This window comes from Podarcis melisellensis (assembly GCF_964234715.1).
Source record: "Podarcis melisellensis genome assembly, chromosome: 16".
Classification (NCBI taxonomy): Eukaryota; Metazoa; Chordata; class Lepidosauria; order Squamata; family Lacertidae; genus Podarcis; species Podarcis melisellensis.
Window position 1 is genome coordinate 38,341,046 of NC_138533.1, and position 18,759 is coordinate 38,359,804.

The 18,759-nt window shown below is 45.8% G+C and overlaps 1 protein-coding gene across 8 annotated transcripts in view; it reads left to right on the plus strand.

Annotated features, from left to right (window-relative positions):
* ABCB9 (ATP binding cassette subfamily B member 9) overlaps positions 1-18,759 on the plus strand; it is a 31,944-nt gene that overhangs the window by 8,708 nt on the left and 4,477 nt on the right. For all 8 annotated transcript variants that reach the window (XM_081892777.1, XM_081892776.1, XM_081892779.1 and 5 more), the window contains 8 exons: positions 379-1,116; positions 2,907-3,021; positions 4,169-4,299; positions 10,739-10,944; positions 14,608-14,805; positions 16,424-16,552; positions 17,594-17,782; positions 18,040-18,213. In XM_081892777.1, coding sequence (XP_081748903.1) covers positions 498-1,116; positions 2,907-3,021; positions 4,169-4,299; positions 10,739-10,944; positions 14,608-14,805; positions 16,424-16,552; positions 17,594-17,782; positions 18,040-18,213 — 1,761 coding nt within the window. In that variant the 5' untranslated portion in view covers positions 379-497. The remainder of the gene's footprint in view (positions 1-378; positions 1,117-2,906; positions 3,022-4,168; positions 4,300-10,738; positions 10,945-14,607; positions 14,806-16,423; positions 16,553-17,593; positions 17,783-18,039; positions 18,214-18,759) is intronic.

The window sequence follows — 18,759 nt, forward strand, 5'->3', positions numbered from 1 at the left end:
AGAGGATTGCAGATATTGGTTTTCTGAGCCTCCCTTTTCTGGGAAGCCATTTCACTCTACCAGCAACTTGTGGAAAATGTGGACCTCTGTTTCATCTGCTGTGTGAAGAAACACAAAGCTCTTTTTCAGCCATGGAGTGGAATCCAAAGCATGTTTGCTCAGATACAACTCCTGTTGAGTCGATAAACTCACAGTGCAGTCCTAACCATGTCTCCTCAGAAATAAGGCCTATTGAATTCAAATAGGTTGTAAACATTTCCTAATCCACCACATTGCCATAAAGCGGTATTTTCCCACAGTGGCAGGAGAGGGTGATACTGCCTGAAGTTCCCCTGTGCCACCTTCTATTATACCTGCATGTTGTTTTCTCTCTTCCAGAAAGGGCTGGTCCAACATGTTTGCTTTGACCCTCAACTAGGAGGCTTTCTGTTCCTCCTTCCCCTTCCGGGTCTCAAGCTGTTTCTCTGCCTCTACCTCACGCCAGGACCATCCAAATCATGCATGCCTGGAAAGCCGTGGTTGGCACTCTGGCCTTCACAGGCCTGGATGTGACAGTGACCACCTTGCTGTACAAACACAGCCGCAGTGGTGGCAGCTTCCTTCAGGATCTGAAGCACTTCAACATATTCGACTCCATGCTGGACATCTGGGGGGCCTGCCTGTACCGGAGTTGTGTGCTTTTGGGTGCTGCCATTGGGGTTGCGAGAAACACTAACTATGGTCCCAAGCGCTTGAAAGGATCCCGGATCTTTATCACACTTGTCTGTCTTGCGGTGGGGATTTACGCCCTGGTCAAGCTGCTGCTCTACTCGGAGGTGAGGAAGACCATCAAAGACCCCTGGTTTTGGGGTTTGTTTGCCTGGACATACGTGTCCCTGGCGGCCACCTTCTCCTTGTGGCAGCTGCTTTCTTCGGTGAGACCTGCCAGGGAGACTCTGGGAGTAAATTCCGAATCTAGGACTGAAGCAGAAGAAATTGGGGATCCAAGTTTGCCTGATGCCCAGGAAAAGAAAGAGGAGGCGTCAGCAGCCACCATTTGTAAGCTGTTGTCTTACACCAAACCAGATGTTCACTTCCTTGTAGTGGCCTTTTTCTTCCTCTTAGTGGCTGCTTTAGGTGAGTACATCCATTGGTGAGACTATAGGAAGCTGCCTTATACTGAATTGGACCATTGGACCATCTACTTCATTGTTGTCTACACCAGGGGCTCATTCAGTCTTCAACTTGTCCTGCCATTTTCTCCTCAGGAAACCCAATCATTACTGCTGAATTCTAGCAAATGCCAATCAGGTTTTCCATGGATTGATGTTTACTCCGATACAACCTGTTTGCTAAAGAGTGGGTTTTCCCAGAAAAAGTGGCAGGGCAAACAGAAGACTGCTTGGGCCCTTGTCTAGCAAGCGCAGGACAAGCGGAAAACCTCTCAGCCCCTTGCTTTCTACACATGGGATGAGCAGAAGCGTGGATGAGCACCAGGTGTGGGGAGCCTGAGGGCAGCATTCCCTCAGGGTCAGACTTACAGAGGCAACGGAGAGACTGCTAACTTTGTATAGTTGGCTATAGTTCAGCCACACAAAAGTGAGAGCTTTTGGTGCATACATTTCTCCAGTCCAGCAAGCGAGAGGCACTTTTGCAGTTCAAGGATAAATCCTGGCCAGGGAAAACAACCAGAGGAGGGAGTGTGGCCTGGGAGGAGTCCAAGGGCCAAACAAAGAGGTCTGGACTGGCAGAGGTTCTCCAGTATTACTGACAGGAGACACGGCCATCCCTGCCTAGAGGTGCCGGGGATGGAACCAGAGACCACCTGCATGGCAAGTGGTTTCTCTATCACTGAGTTGTGGCCCTTCCCCTAATAATGCTTTCCAGTTGTATATACATTGCAGGCAGGTGGTTTGTTACTGTGTTTATATCCCTCTCCTCCAACGAGCTCAAGAGCCCATGCATAGCCGTTCCTGTTTTTATCCTCCCAAGCCACACTGTGATGATAAGGTTGGGCTGAGAGACACTGACAGGCCCATGGTCACCCAGTGAGTTTCATGTCTGAGTTGAGGTATGGATGCTTTTCTCCCAGGTCCTCTGTCCAATGCTCTTGGCCACAACATTACCCTGACAGATGCAAGTAAATTTCAGGGGTGTGGCAGCTCAGACCTTAGGGCTTTGCCCATCCTATGTCCCTCTTGCAGGCCACATCCCTCACTGGCCTCATTATCGCATCCTCCTCAAGTGGCTAGAAGGCACCCTCGAACCACAATAATGCAATTTGCTTGCCTGGACAATGGTTTGTGTGCTCGTAAATCTCTGCTTTTTGTACAGTTGAAATTTTATATTTATATTCAAAGTTTAATCGTTATGTGTATACTGTTTAATTGTAAGCAACAGCCCTAAGCTGTTTACAAAGAGCATAAAATATACCTTAAAATAATCAGTAAAAATCAAAGGGTGGGATTCAACTGAAGCCTGTTAGCGGAAGCACTGCTTCCACCTCTTCTCCCCCAGCACACTCTCTGTGGCCCCAAATTTGACTTTGGGGGGTTGGGAGGACCCCAAAAACAGCATGCAGGAGGAGGAGAGGGGTTGCTCCGTCTTGCGAAGTGAAATGCTTGCCCTGACGGAATCACCTTAGCATAACACTGAATTCTTCTCCAAGTTAAAACTTTTTAAAAAAAATATTAGCCTACTATACAGAGGTAAGATTCACATGTACCGCCCTTCCCACTTTTACCTTTGGTTGGACGCATCATGAGCATGCAGGCCCCGTTGCCCCTTGGGCCCCCGCTGCTCTTCATTTTTAGGGCTTGGGAAGACAGCAAGGGGCCAAATGTGTTTGAAGATGACAATAGGGATTCTTGTCTTTACATCCTTCTTGGGTTTTTGCCTTTAATCTGCCTTGTCATCCCCTCCAACAGGAGAGACATTCCTTCCGTACTACACAGGTCGGGCCATTGATGGAATAGTAATCCAGAAGAGTATGGAGCAGTTCTCCACAGCGGTGGTCATCATGGCCCTTCTGGCCATAGGAAGGTAGCCTTACTTGAGTAGTTGGACCAAACTGGAATAATTGACCCACAGGCGGGCTGGAAAATCTTGTCATGTTGCATAATGTGACGTGGTGGAGTTATCTTCCATATAGTTGGGGCCTGAGTACAGGAATCCATTCCCTGCTTCTTCTTTTAACTTGCAGAGAGGATCCTATTCAATTTAGTCCCAGAATTCCTTTCTTAGCTGTGGAGCAGGGGTAGCCATTGTGGTGCCCTGCAGATGTTGTTGGGCTGCAGCGTCCACCAACCCCAGTGGCAATGGCCAGTAGCCAGGGATGGTGGAGGAAGTGACCCAATGGCATGTTGAGAGCATCACATTGACTACCTTTGGTGTAGAGACTGAGGCACCCTGGGAAGATGTTCACATAAGCCAACAGCTCAGGAGGCACTGATTTGCGTACTTTTAAAAATAAGGGTCCATATTCTACTTCCCTTTTCATTTTAACTCCTCTCACACACGCTGGATAGAAATCACATGTTGCATGCATGTCTCAATTACTTTTTTTGCTGCTCATGGCAGCCATTTTGTGATCACACCCACAAAACTTTTAACAGTATACGAGTACTGGCCCTTCATTTTTTAAAAAAACTAAAATAACTCTACTGCACTGACCAGACTGGCTGGGGCTGAAGTCCAACAACATCTGTAAGGACACAGCTGACCTCCTGCTTCACAACTTGAAAACACCTTCCACCCTCCCAAGCAGTGAAAGCTTTCATAAAGAAACATCCACCACCTCTTGACCAAAATTTCATAGGGATTCCAGAAGGCTGAGGAAGCGGCTTCTAGGCCAGATCTAGACTGCTGGCTCACTCCAGATATTGAGCAAGTGCAGTGAAATGTGAAACTCTTGGGGTGGTTGTCAGAGCCTCTGAAGCACTTGGTGCTCCTGTGTCCCATGACAAGGGTGGCCAATGTGCTGCTCTCCAGATGTCGCTGGACCACGGCTGCCATCAGTCCCAGGTCAGGGCTGATGGGAGTTGGAGCCAGCAACATCTGGAGGGCACCACATTGGCTGGGCCTGTCCCCAGGTTCTGCCTTGGCTTCTTCCTCTTGCATGGTAGGACTGGGCTGAGGTGTCGGTGTGTCGGTGTCTGTCTGTCCTATAACGTCTCTTATCTGCAATCAGTTCATTTGCCGCAGGTATCCGGGGCGGAGTCTTCACCCTCGTGTTCGCTAGGCTGAACATTCGGCTACGCAACAACCTGTTCCGGTCGCTGGTCTCACAGGAAATGAGTTTCTTTGATGAAAACCTTACCGGTGGGTTTCTTTTATCTGTGCTGTGAGATCTTTTCATGTCAGGAAATGGAGACACATAGAATTACACAACAGGGAATATCTCCAGTATAATTATTGGGGTGGGGGAGGCTTTAAACTGGGGGTCTGAAGGATGACCTCCCCCTGTATCAGCTGTGATGGAGATGGATTGAGGATTAAATCTGTAAATTTAAATTTAAACCTCCTGTCCCATGTATGTGGGAGAAATATGAGAGTAAACAGGCTATGAAAACCACATGCACTTTTGCAGCTTATTGGAAGCTAGGAATTAGGCAATTACACATTTTATCCCTGTTTATTTGTGGTCTGCTGACCTCTCCTCTCCTTGTCCTCATTGCTGAGAATGAAAACACATATGTTAGTAAAAGCAAAAAGGTTTACTTACATTTCAATGCAGGGAGGAAATACATCACAGTAGTATGCAGGTAACAACACTTCTTAGTCACAAAATACAAAATTAATTTTCTAAATGGAGCCTGGGTTCTGAGCAGAGCCAAGGCATGTACGTCTGCTCATATTGCTGGCTTGAGAGAGAGAGAGAGAGAGAGAGAGCGCACTCAGGCAAAAAAGACATACAAAATATCTCCTTTGTTAGAAATTCCCACAAAAACATTAAGGAAGTGATCTCATGCAGTCTTTTCTATATTGATTCAAGAACTCTATGGCTGTCAGCCCCTCTTGTGCCTGTCTGGTAATCATGCATTTGTGTTTTTTTTACTGGTAATCCCACATGTTTATGGGCATTATGCTCAGATGATCAAGCCTCCACTCCACATGGCCTCACAGAAGAGATTTTGACTGTGATAGCTGTGACTTGAGGGGAAGTGAGGCCTTTGTTTTGGAGTGACCAGAAACAAACGCCTTAATAATAATAATAATAATAAATTTTATTTCTATCCCTCCCTCCCCAGCCGAAGCTGGGCTCAGGGCGGCTAACAACACTCACTCTCAACCTCTTTTAAGGCAGCAGCCCAATCCAGCATGGCCAATGGTTAGGAATTATGGGAAATGTAGTTCAGCAATACCTGGAGGGCCACAGGCTCCACACCTTTCCCCTTTTACTTCAGCAGGCACTGGTTGAATTTAATATACTTTGGCATCTTTTAAAAATAATGTTTTTCTCTTTTGTACTACAATTGTTTCTAAGTATTCTCCCCTCCCCTCCACACTGGAAAAACAAATTATAAGTGTTTTATATAATCCACAAGGAAACAGCAATATTGATTGCTTATCAGTGCCACTTAATTGTGTCCAGGACAGACATTTAGTACTTGCAGCGACTCATTATTCCCATTTTACAGCCATAATTTTATTTGGACGCCCCCTTTCCATAGTTCAAACCATGCTCAGACTTGTAAATGACATATTTACAAACATCAAAAGTACCGGTAGTCATAATAAATAAATTAAACATCTAAAAGCACACAACCAAGCTGAACAATTTCCACAGGAATCATCATAATAAGATCTAAAAGAATTAATTATATTAATTATAATTATTAATTAATTATTAATTAATTAATTTTAATTAATTAAAAATTAATATTAGCAACAGCAACAAGACCTTCTAAACAATACTCCCAGCCCAAGAGTCTGTTTGGTGGCTCTGAGAATAGCAGCTACTTCCTGTCGATGTGAGTTCCACAGATCTATACAATAGCAGTGCAAACTTTTGTTTCATTCTCATCCTTGCAGAAAGGTGCTTTTATGGGGTGATCTGTGGCTTAAGGAAGCTTCCCAGGCTGTTGAATAGAGTTGGAGGAGACCCTGAGGGTCATCTAGTCCAGCAACCTGCAGTGCAGGAATCCTGCCCACAGCAGTCCCTAGATGGGCTCAAACCACCAACCTTCTGGTTAACACACTGACTCATTGCATCACTGTTTCTCAATCAACCCCTTAGGGGAGGAACCTCAGCCCCAGGGCCAAATCCAGGCCTCCAAGCCTCTCTACTCCCCTCCCCAGACCCTGTTTTGTAATCTGAGTGCTTTTGTCTGGCTGGGATCTAACATTGAACTCTGAAAATGCTTCTTGCTTGCCTGCATGAAATTGATGTGTGCATGCGTAAAAGCTAGCCTGCCATAAAGGTAAACTTTACATTCAGGAAAAAAGTTTCTTTTTCAGAGCTCCAGGAACAAGGAAAAAGGAAAAAAGGGAGGGTATCTATTTTTATGTACACATGTATTCCTAGCTCTCCTACTCTACTCCTAACAGCCTAACAGCAGCACAAATAGAGCAGCTGGCCTCACTCTAAAAGTTAATAAGGTGCAAGTGACCACGGGACTGAGGCTGATAGGAATGTGCTCAAAGAACCATGGCCCACGTGCTCAAGAATTTGAAATGCGCATTACAGTCATACCTTGGGTTGAATGTGCTTCAGGTTGAGCGCTTTCGGGTTGCGCTCCGTGGCAACACGGAAGTAACGAAGCGCGTTACTTCCGGGTTTCACTGCTCGCGCATGCACAGACGCTCAAATGACGTCACGGGCATGCGTGGAAGCAGCAAAACGCGACCCGCAGACGTGCTGTCGCGTCTTACATTCCATTCAGGATGTGAATGGGGCTCCGGAACAGGTCCCGTTCGCATCCCGAGGTACCACTGTATTCTGAATGTTTTTCCAAGAACCATAAGCCCCCTCACTGCCTTGAGAAGCTCATGATCTAAATCAAGGTGGTCCAACACGAGGCCTGACCCTGAGGCCTTTTCAGAAGTCCTTGGCAACATTTAATGCCCACCCCTGGCCCTAGCCCTTGCACTGCCTTTCCAAAACCAGATAAGGAAGCCCTGGGCTTTGGGAAGGAGGCGTGAGGGCTGTGACAGGTCTTAGAGTTCTCTTTCCTCCTTCCCAAAGCCTAGTTAGCGTTTCCCCAGCTTGGTATGAGAAGTTGGGCCGCCCTGAACTAAGTGATGACGGTGTGAGAGAACAATGAAGAGCAGGAAGGAGTGGGATGTGCATTGCTAATGGCCCTGGCATGTGGAAATGCAGGTACACATGGCTAGGTTCCATTCTGGCTGCGGGTGAGGCCCAAGGGCTTCATGGCAGAGCTGAGCTTCAAGTAGGATTTGATGGATGAAGGAAACATGAGGCCACATGTAGGGATTGGGGAGAAGGCAGGTGGTAGCAAGCCGGGTGAGCAGAGCCACTTAAGGAAGCCTGGAGAGCCCACGATTTTTCCTGCTGCGGGCATCATGCTCTGCCATATCCAGGGCTTTTTTTCTGGGGGTACACATACCCCTAAATATTTTGTGAATCTTTGTACTTTTGTCCCTTTACTATAATTATTTTTCCTGATTTGAACTATAAAATGGTGATTTTCTTGAGTCACAATAAGACTACCCCTAAACATTTTGTGCGGGTGGCGCTATGGGTAAAACCTCAGCGCCTAGGACTTGCCGATCGCATGGTCGGTGGTTCGAATCCCTGCGGCGGGGTGTGCTCCCGTCGTTCGGTCCCAGCGCCTGCCAACCTAGCAGTTTGAAAGCACCCTTGGGTGCAAGTAGATAAATAGGGACCGCTTACCAGCGGGAAGGTAAACGGCGTTCCGTGTGCTGCGCTGGCTCGCCAGATGCAGCTTGTCACGCTGGCCACGTGACCCAGAAGTGTCTCCGGACAGCGCTGGCCCCTGGCCTCTTAAGTGAGATGGGCGCATAACCCCAGAGTCTGTCAAGACTGGCCCGTACGGGCAGGGGTACCTTTACCTTTAAACATTTTTTAAGAAAAAAAAACACTGGCCATATCAATGATCCAGCCAACTGCATCTCACAGCATTATAGCAGTCTGTAGAGGTACTCCAGTTGTGGTGGAGCACTTCCTTTGCATGCAAAAGGCTGCAGGTGGAATCCCCAGCAACTCCAGGTTAGGGCTGGAAAGGCTCCCTGTCTGAAACCCTGGAGAGCCACTGCCAGTCTGTGTTGGCAATATAGAGCTAAACGAACTGATGGCCCTGCTTAGTATAAGGGCTTCATACGTTCCTTGAAGCAATCAGAACATTGGCCTCTGGATGTAAATGCTCAAGGTGCAAATATGGGTTTGGAACAAACTCTTCTTTGCAATTTTGTCTTGGATCTAGCCACTCCCTCCTGCTCACCAGTCTGTGTCAAAAACTACTTTTGGATCTCCTCTTGGTTTAAAAGGGATTTTCCTCATGACATAGAGGGCAAAAGAAACACACACACCACTTGCATAGATGCAACTAGCTGCACAGTTTTTTTGGATCCTGGCCCAAAGGGGTTTTAAGTTAAGGATGTGTTTTAGCCTCTCTGTGGTCTGCCCTCTGTGTTGAGGGTTCTGGCAGCAAGCTTTTCTCCGACCAGAAGGCACCACAATATCCTTGGCTCCTTGCCTTCTGGAGAAAAAGAGAGAGAGAGAGAGCGCACTTGCTGAATTTCTCAGATCTGCAGCAGGAAGCAAATGATGAACTGGGGCTCAGTTAAAGGGCACAGAGGCCCTGTGTGTTACCATATCCATAGCCCCTCTGCAAGTCAAAGAACCATTTAGGGAAGGGTTTATTGTAGTCTTTGGTTGTGCTTCTGTATTGCAGATGCAGAAAAATGATTAGTACTTTCCAGTGAATCAGGCTATATTGAGAAACTGCACAATCACACACCTAGAATTATGCACTATGTCTCTTCCTCTTTGGTAGACACTCATCTCTCAACGGCGTAGGTTTCCTTCTTGGGAGTGGAGGTGGCCAGAACCTGACTGGAGCACCTGAGTGCACACTTAGTCATATCGCCATTTGGATGATCCTTTTTTTAAAAGTAAAGCAGGGATACCCAGCCATTTTGGGGTCCAAGAGCCACATTCATAATTGGCCCACCTTCTGGGGGCCACATGCTAGACCTACACTCTCACACATGTGTGAGCGCACACTCACCCACCCACACTCTTTTACAGTATACTCACATGTACAGGACACACATGCAGGGTGTGAATGGAACAATTTGCATCCCCGTTGGGGAGCTGGGCTGGGCTGAGAGGTTTAAAACTTTCTGTGTACCTCAGTCAAAACAAAAAAATTCCTTCCAGTAGCACCTTAAAGACCAACTAAGTTAGTTTTTGGTATGAGCTTTTGTGTGCATGCACACTTCTTCAGATACACTGAAACAGAAGTTTCCAGACCCTTGTATATAGTGAGAAGGTGGGGAGGGGAATTACTCAGAAGGGTGGTAGGAATGGGTGATTGGCAGATAGCTGTGATGAGCCTGTTGATGACTCTTAATGACTGTAATAGGTCTTACAGGGAAAAGCAAGGGGTGAGAAGGTGAAAAATGGCAGTGTCATACTGATTACACTGATTACCTCAGTGTCATACTGATTACAGTGGTACCTCAGGTTACATACGCTTCAGGTTACATGCGCTTCAGGTTACAGACTCCGCTAACCCAGAAATATTACCTCAGGTTAAGAACTTCTCAGGATGAGAACAGAAATTGTGCTCCGGCGGAGCAGCGGCAGCAGGAGGCCCCATTAGCTAAAGTGGTGCTTCAGGTTAAGAGCAGTTTCAGGTCAAGAACGGACCTCCGGAATGAATTAAGTACTTAACCCGAGGTACCACTGTATTATTTTTCCTTTTTGCTGCTGCCAAAATCAGTGTAAGAGCCAGAAAAATTTCCTTGAGGGGCCAGATCAGTCAGCCTTGGTGCAAACGGTTTGGAGTGGGAGAAGCCATTGGGTTTATTTTGTGATAAACCCCTAACTTGTAACTCTTGGTAGATTGCCTAAGAAGTGGTCCTATCTAGCTAGACCACTGGCCCACTAGCTCAGTAATCTCACACTGACTGGCAGCAGCTCTCCAGAGATTCAGACAAGGAAGTCTGTGCCTGGGGATGTCAGGGACTGAACTTGGGTCCTTCTGCATGCAAAGCAGATCCTCTAGCACTGAACTACGGCCCCTTCCTCTGTGTCCTTCCTGTGTGGTAATTTGTGGTCGTTGGCCCTGTACAAGGGTGGCACACTCCAGCTGGAACAGGCCCTGGTTTGGGTTTCAGTCCAGCCTATAAGTGGGGTCAAGTTCTGTTTTCTGTTTCTTCTTTTAAAGAAAATGTAATTGATTGGCTGGGGTTTTGTTGTTGTTGTTACAACTATTGTTATTTGCTAATTTTATTCCTGTTTTTCATAATTATTTATTGCATTTTGATTAGACCTTTTTTCAAAGAAAATTGCTTTGCATCCTTGATACCCATAGATCATTTTTCAAATACGTATTTCCCAAGATTGCACGTTAGGACCTTAAACTGTAGCACTTTATTTTTTAATAATAAGAATAATAATTAATAGAGAATGTGAATATTTCAACAAATAGGCAGGGTTCTCTCTGTGAGCAGATAAAGCCTATTTTGCCCCCTGCCCAGCACCCTCCAGCCCATGGATCTTGCTCTTCACACATTGCTTCTGTTCTCATTCTCTTTCTTTCTCTCTCAGGTGACATTATTTCCAGGCTGACGTCGGACACGACGATTGTGAGTGACCTGGTGTCGCAGAACATCAACATCTTCCTGCGCAATATGGTCAAGGCCACGGGGGTGATAGTTTTCATGTTCAGCCTCTCATGGCAGCTCTCCCTGGTAACCTTCATGGGATTCCCCATAATCATGCTCATGTCAGATCTTTACGGGAAGTACTACAAGGTTAGTGTTACCTGTAGCTTTTAAGTCTGACCCCAGAGCTCATTCTCAGAGCTTGTCTGTCTGTTTGCCTGTGGGTGCTCTGTTTTGGGGACACAAACACATAGAAAGCTGCCCTTCTACCAAGTCAGACCATTGCTCCATCTACCTCAGTACACTGACCGGCAGTGGCTCTCCAGGATTTCAGACAGGGAACATTCCCAGCCCCACCTAGAGATGCTAGGGATTGAACCTGAGACCTTTGGCTCGCAAAACAGATACTTTAACCACTGAGCTAATATCCTTTCCCACAGCAAATTTGGTGTGTCCTGAGCAATCTCCTGGCAAAGACTGTTCTGAGCAGTTTCTGAGAACTGTCCTATTTTCACACACCATCTCTTGAGTGTCTCTCTCTCATATATTTTTTGTTCCATTTTTAACCACAAAAACTAATCATCAAAAGAAAAGAAAACATTAAAAAATAAATCTTCGTGCTCATGCATTTTATCTTCTGAATTCAAAAAGGCTGATAGTGCGTGGATTTCTGATTTTGTTCTCCAATATTGCACGTACAATTTCGGGCCTGAATTCCAAGCCCATGCACCTTGTTTTCTTGGCTGCTCTAATACCATCCTAAAAAGGAGCTGCAGAGAAGCAACAGAGATGTACAGGGCTGCTGTTCATAAAATTCTGAAGGAGGAAGGCTTTGCAGAGGTCCTGTGGGGATTTTATTTTATTTCTTGGCCTTGGCAGCGCTGTTGTCCAGCTGCCTGCCTTGTCCTCCCTGTGGAGCGGAATTGCAGTCTCTCTTGCCAAAGCAAGTGGGGAAGAGGCATAGGCAGCTGCAGGTTGTCTTACCTTCTCAGATGACTTGAAAAGAAATTAGAGCTGTCTCTAGAGAGGAAGTCCTAGGGCTGTGTCTTTCGGGGCAGGGGGACTCACTTACAAAGATTATACATATGTTCTCTCTATAGTAATGCTGCTGCATTTTCATGGCAGGCTCTCTCCCCCAGCCATCTCCTTTGAAACAGAGGGCATAACGGCCAAGTGTGTGTTGTAAGGTGAGGATAACAATACTGGCCAACCCTCCCTAGGGTCCTCCATCTCCAACTATCTGAGCTTCTCCCAGGGTCTGACCATGTCCTCCATGTGGAGGTGGGGCTCAGGACAGTAAGGATTCAAGAGACTGTGTATTATTATTATTATTATTATTATTATTATTATTATTATTATATCCCGCCCACCCAGCTGGGTTTCCCCAGCCACTCTGGGCAGCCTCCAACACATATCCAAAACAAAACAAACATCGCGTGAATCCTAAAGGTTGCTGTTTAAGGATAGATTGTAAGCTCTCTGGAAAGCCACCCAACCTTTGATGCTGCCATCATCACTACTATTATTTCCTGCAAAAGCACATCACCTATTTGTGGAAAACCTCTTGTATGCTTTCTTTTAAATCCGGGACCATCTGTTTCATGACAAGTTTCCACCCCTCCCCTCCTGCCTTGCCTGCAGGAGCTGGGATTGAGGGGATTGTGTCCTTTCTCTTTTTTGCCAATTTGTTTTTATTGATATTCCAATTTTTACCAAGTCAGCCACAAATTAAAACAAATTTAATACAATTTCCCCAAAAATTGGTTTCTGGCCACTCCATTTTGATGCATCCAAGGTTTCCTCTTGTTGCTGCTTTATTTTCCTAGTTGTTTCTGGTACAGGGGGATTGTTCTCTTGCGTGTGATTTGTTCATTCTACCTCTCCTCTCGCTGCCATAACTTGTAATACCAGTTGGGACATCTGCGCACCTGGCTAATCTTTTGTCCTTTGCGAGCGGCTGACCTTGCCTGCTTGCCTCTGTGTGAGTCTTTGCTGCCTGAGGTCATTGGCTGCTGGATGGAGTGCTTAAGTCTGCAAATGTGCATTTCCTGTTCTGCCTCATCCTTCATGCTTCCCTAGCTTGGCTCCCCCTGCAAAGGCGGGGGGGGGGCTGTCCCATGGAGCGCCACACAATCTCAGTAAGGCTCTGCTTGAGTCACTGAATGCCTGGCTCCCAGCCAACAGACGTTTCTTGGCTATCATGCTGCAAGATTAATGCTACTCAGCACTGAGGGGAACAGGGGAGGGGGGTGTTTTTGCTATATCCTGGTCTGTGGGGTATGCATAGTTTATTGGACTTTTGTTGGGGGGGTGTTAGGGGTGGGGGAGAAATTTGCTTGTCTTTGTATCTTAATGAGAAACTACCTAATCTTCACTTCTCAAACCAATACTAGTACCAGAACACAGCTAGCCTTTGGAATTTGCAGTTTCCCCAATTTGGAGATGCTTTAGTCCAACCAAACAGTGTGCACAGAGATGCCTATGCATGGGGAAAGGGTGCATAAAAGTAAAAAGAACCTAGAAAAAATTCATTATCCTTGGAGAAATTGCTTGCAAAAATGTGTATATTAGTCAAAACTGCATACAAAAATGTGTTTGTTATGAGAAATTAGCACTAATCTGTCAATTTTAATGAGATTTTTTTCCAATATCTGCTCCAAAAACAATTGCTGCAGAAATGTGGAGAACCCAATTTAAGCCTAGAAAAAATAGAATCAAAAATAGAATTCATCCATCCCTTCTCTGTGTGTGAATACAGATATATCAACCTGTATTCATTCTCTCTCTCTATATATACTTTTTGTTCTATTTTTAACTACAAAACTAATCACAGAAAATAAAACATTAAAAAAATCTGAGCACTTTATAGTGTCTTCATGCTCATGCATTTTATCATCTGAATTCAAAAAGGCTGGTGGTGTGTGGATTCCTGATTTTGTTCTCTAGTATTGCATGTGCAATACCAACCCAAAAAGGAGCTGCAGAGAAGCGACAGAGATGTACAGTGCTGCTGTTCATAAAATTCTGAAGGGGGAAGCCTTGCAGAAGTCCCATGGGGATTTTTATTTTATTTCTTGGCCTTGATGGATTTACCTGCTGAGCAGATGACAAGAGGGATGGGAAACCTGTGACCCTCCAGATGTTTCTGGACTATACAACCTCCCACCCCTAACCATTGGCTACGTTTGTTGATGGGTGTTTAAGTCCAACAAAATCTGGAGTGTACAAGGTTGGGAAAGGTTGTCTCAAGATATGCTCTGCAGGCCCTGCTCTGGGTGCCTCAGCTTTCAGTTTACACAGGCAGCAACGGGGATGGGCAGAGGGGAGAAGTTCTGCTTGGTGGTGGCTTATATAATACAGTTCCCTGATATAGTGGTAGCATTCAGAATCAGCAGGAACACAAAGCCAAACTGTGATGTCTATATCTATGCTCACATATTTGTGAGGGGCTGCCAAACCAGGATATTAACCTGTATAGTTTGGTGTGTTCTTGTTGTTATGCCTGAATTCACTAGCCATGACTATGGTTGCTGCCAAACCTCAATATGGATTTACTGGTTTTCATTCTGATATTGTATTAGTTGTTTGCAGTTTATATGAATGTGGTTGTAAGCAGCCTTGGAGGTTTTTAGTAACCTGATGATGATGATGATGATGAGAAGAAGAAGAAGTAGTAGTAGTAGTTCATTTGCTGGGACTTGTTGGGGTCTCCCAAATTCTGAAAGTCTGGGAAACCCTCAAGTAGGCTCATTCCATTTCTTGGTTATGGGACAGCCCTCCTCTCTTCCCTCCCTCTCTGTGCCCACTATTTAGAAACTCTCCAAAGAGGTCCAGAATGCTTTGGCAAAAGCCAACAACACCGCTGAGGAAACCATATCAGCCATGAAGACTGTCCGCAGCTTTGCCAACGAGGAAGTGGAGGCAAACGTCTATTCGGACAAACTGCAGCAAGTCTACAAACTCAACAAAAAAGAAGCCATGGCTTACACCTACTATGTGTGGTCCAGTGGGGTAGGTGGAAACTCCTTCCCCCCTGCTGCTTTGTAGGTTACTGTCTTCACCTTCATTGTCGTCAGGTTTACCTGTCCCTTTAACATGGGTGGGTTCTGTGCAAACATCTTAAAGACTGACAAATGTATCATGGCAGAAACTTTCATCCATGTCAGCAGATGTATGGTTATGATAATTGTTTCTGTTAAAAATGTGTGTGTGAGTGCATGCATGCATGCATGTGAAGTTGTGTGAGTCCCTGTCAGGGATATATATATATATATATATAGTTTCATATAGAGAGAGTAGGGCTGGGCAATGTTAGATTTTTAACAGTGTGATGTATCACCAGCCAGACATTGCAGACTGGCAATATACCGTGATGTTGAAACAAGCTGCATTGGCCCCAGCCGGCTAGACACAGGTTGACGCTGCCGCAGCTCTCGCCACCAAAGCTTGAGCACTTGTAGGCTAGGGCCAATGCAGCTGGCCCAGGCCGCTGCTCAGCTGGCGGCAGGAGGGCTCCCCCCAGCCCAGTTGTGCCAGCCCCAACTCCTCAGCAGCATCAGGCTTCGTGCAGCTGGGGTGTAGAAGCCTCCCCCGCACCAGCTGAGCAATCCTATGCTGCTGAGGCATCAGGGATGCTCATTTGGGTGGGGCAGTTTCACAGAGCCCCTACCTCACTGTCAGCTTGGGAAGCTAGCACTGGATTGGGGGCTCTGTTAAATGCTTGGCTTGAAGGGAATGGCAACCAGGCGCCCTTTGGCTGAGCAGTTTAAAGATGCGGAGGGAGGAACAAGTCGTATCAGCACCTTGATGATACAGCTTGTTTCTCCCTCTGTGCTATATGAGGGCAGACCACAAAGTCGGTTTCATTCAGCAGTATATTGCAAGCGAAACTGCCATTCTTGCGGGTCCCTCTGCTAGCAGCAATCCCTGGATGAAGTTGCGCTGCTAGCAGAGGGACTCAGGCGTGTGGCGGTTTCATCAGCGATGTACCGCTGAGTGAAACCAACATTGTGGTCTTCTCCTCATATCAGTCCTGGGCAAAATACAGTGGTACCTCGGGTTACATACGCTTCAGGTTACAGACTCCGCTAACCCAGAAATAGTGCTTCAGGTTAAGAACTTTGCTTCAGGATGAGAACAGAAATTGTGCTCCAGTGGCGCAGCAGCAGGAGGAGGCCCCATTAGCTAAAGTGGTTCTTCAGGTTAAGTACAGTTTCAGGTTAAATATGGACCTCCAGAACGAATTAAGTACTTAACCTGGCCTGGATATTTATATACAGCACAGTGGATGTCTTCCTTCGATACTGTTGTACTCCCTGCATGTTTTGTTGCCAAAAGACCACTCATCCAGTCCTTATTCCTGCATTTAGCAGTTAATGAATCTTAATGCTTTACACGCTATCAGTTGTGTACCAAACATGTCTCCTCTTCCTGGTATAGTGCATTTCTGCTCAGACCAATGCTATGCCCACTGCCCTCTAGCCTCTCACTGCTTCAGTTTGTTCCTTGCCTTCATCTTGCCTACACCAACCCAAACATGATTGCCATTTAAGGTGAAACCTCAGTTTCTTGAACCCAGGAGATACTCTTGTCTCCTGTTTTTGAATCTGGATTCTGTGCTTGGTTTCAGCTAACACTCCTCATTGTTCAAGTCAGCATTTTGTACTACGGAGGCCACCTGGTGATCACTGACCAGATGACCAGTGGGAACCTGATATCCTTCATTATTTATGAATTTGTCCTTGGAGACTGCATGGAGGTAAGTTTCACCCATCTGAAAGCATCTATGTCCCAGTCTTAAGAGAGCTAAAGTAACTGATCTCTGTGGAGTTGCTTTCTTATCAGGGTCTTCAGCATTCTCCCACGGACTGTGCTTATTTTCCAGTCTTATGTGGGGCTCCAGCCTAGCCTGAGCTTTGGGTATATAGTTATATCTTCATAAATGTACTAGCAGATTATCTATTCTACCACTGCTGTCAGAGGCAGTATGACTCTGAATGCCAGTTGCTTGCAACTGAAAGTGGGGTCAGTGCTGTAGAGCTTGGGTCCAGCTTTGGGGCTTGCCCTAGGCATCTGGCTGGCTACTGTGAGAAACAGGATGCTGAATTAGATGGGCCATATATGCAGTCATGCATTTGATGAAGAAGGATCTAGGGGCAACCAAATTTATTTATTTAATTTAAATTATAATTTAAAATGGATACTCTTGACCCACAACTCTCAGTATCCCTGACCATTGGCCATGGTGGCTGGGACTGATAAGAGCTGGAGTCCAGCAACTACTTAGCTAGCTTCAAACATACACAAAATAAGAATTTTTTAATGATTAAACATGATGGCTTCAGTAAGTAAGAAGAGCCTTGCTGAAGATCCTTAATAGTCCAGCTTCTCACAGTGGCTTCTACTGTGGAGGAGAGGGTGAGATGAGCCACAGTGCCTCTCCACTGGTGTGCTAAAATACTATCTCGTAAAACTTCCAAGTTAGATAAAAGGCGAAAGAAGGGAAGAAGGATCCAGCACACATCCTGGGCTGCCGTCACCCTCTAACAATGCCCATTACTGAAGGTGTGTCCAAAACTGAGTGAGGCAACTTGAGTAAATGTCAGCATTGACCATGCCTTCCTGGCTTAACCACTTGGGACAGCCTTCTTTTAATTCTGAATGAACCTTCTCACAGCATGACGACTTATTTGCAAAACATCTTTTCAAAAGCAGGAAATGTTCCTGATTTGTTCCTTCCTTGTTGTAATGTAAGAGGTTCTTAGAATTGTAATGTCCTCCACTTCTTTTATTTTTTTAGTCTATTGGTTCAGTCTACAGTGGGCTGATGCAAGGTGTTGGAGCTGCCGAGAAAGTATTTGAGTTCATAGACCGCAAGCCGAGCATGGTGCACGATGGCACTCTGGCCCCCAACCAGCTAGAAGGCAAAGTGGAGTTCAGGAACGTCACCTTTGCTTACCGCACTCGACCTGCAACCCAGGTCTTGCAGGTAAGCTTCTCACACCTGCCTTGTTGCTGCACATTTGGCTTTGGTGGCCATGGATAGCCAGTTTCTAATAGTTACTTTAAAGACTTTGGCAGTGGGAAGGGAAGATAAAATACATATAATATAAACAAAGAACAAAGTGGCACTGCCATGGTCAGGGATGATGGGAATTGTAGTCCAAAACATATGGCGAGCAGCAGGTTGGGGAAAGGCTGAAATAACCCCTATTGGTCATGCAGAGACATCCTTTTGCTTTACAGAATGTCTCCTTCACGCTTCATCCTGGGAAAGTGACTGCGCTGGTGGGGCCCTCAGGCAGCGGGAAGAGCTCCTGTGTCAGCATCATGGAAAACTTCTACCCACTTGAAGATGGGCAAGTCCTGCTGGATGGACAGCCTATTAACATGTACGAGCACAAGTACCTGCACTCAGTGGTACGACTCGCTGGTAACCGTATTCTAGCTCTTAAATGGCCTTGGGCAAGGCTGAGCCAATTCTGTTGAAGAGCAGACTTGAGCTTCCTGAAAATATTACTTTACTTTCAAGAAGAGAAAGAAGGAGAGTTTCTAGTCCTTATGACTGTGAAAATAGGTTTGAAACTTCAGAAACTGAACAAGCTTTTGGAGGTAGTGCCCTGTGTACCTCTTCCCTACATTTTGCAAAACCGGAAGACATTATGGAAAATAATATAATTTATACAGGTTGCAGAACTGATTAAATTGAATGAACCTGCTCAGAATCTCTCCCTCTTACCTTTCAAACATGAAAGTACTGTGTAGCTATTAGCCATTGAGCATCCCACTCTGCAGTAGTGTTTGGTGAGGAAGTGCAGTGCAGGGGCTAATGACAGATATTTTCAAAAGGAGGCTGTAAGAGGCTGTATTACTCACACAGGACAATGAAGTCATGTAATTAATGCTTGGAATTCACTCTGCTTAACAACGGATGCCTTCACAAGCAAGGATAGTCATTTAAGCTGA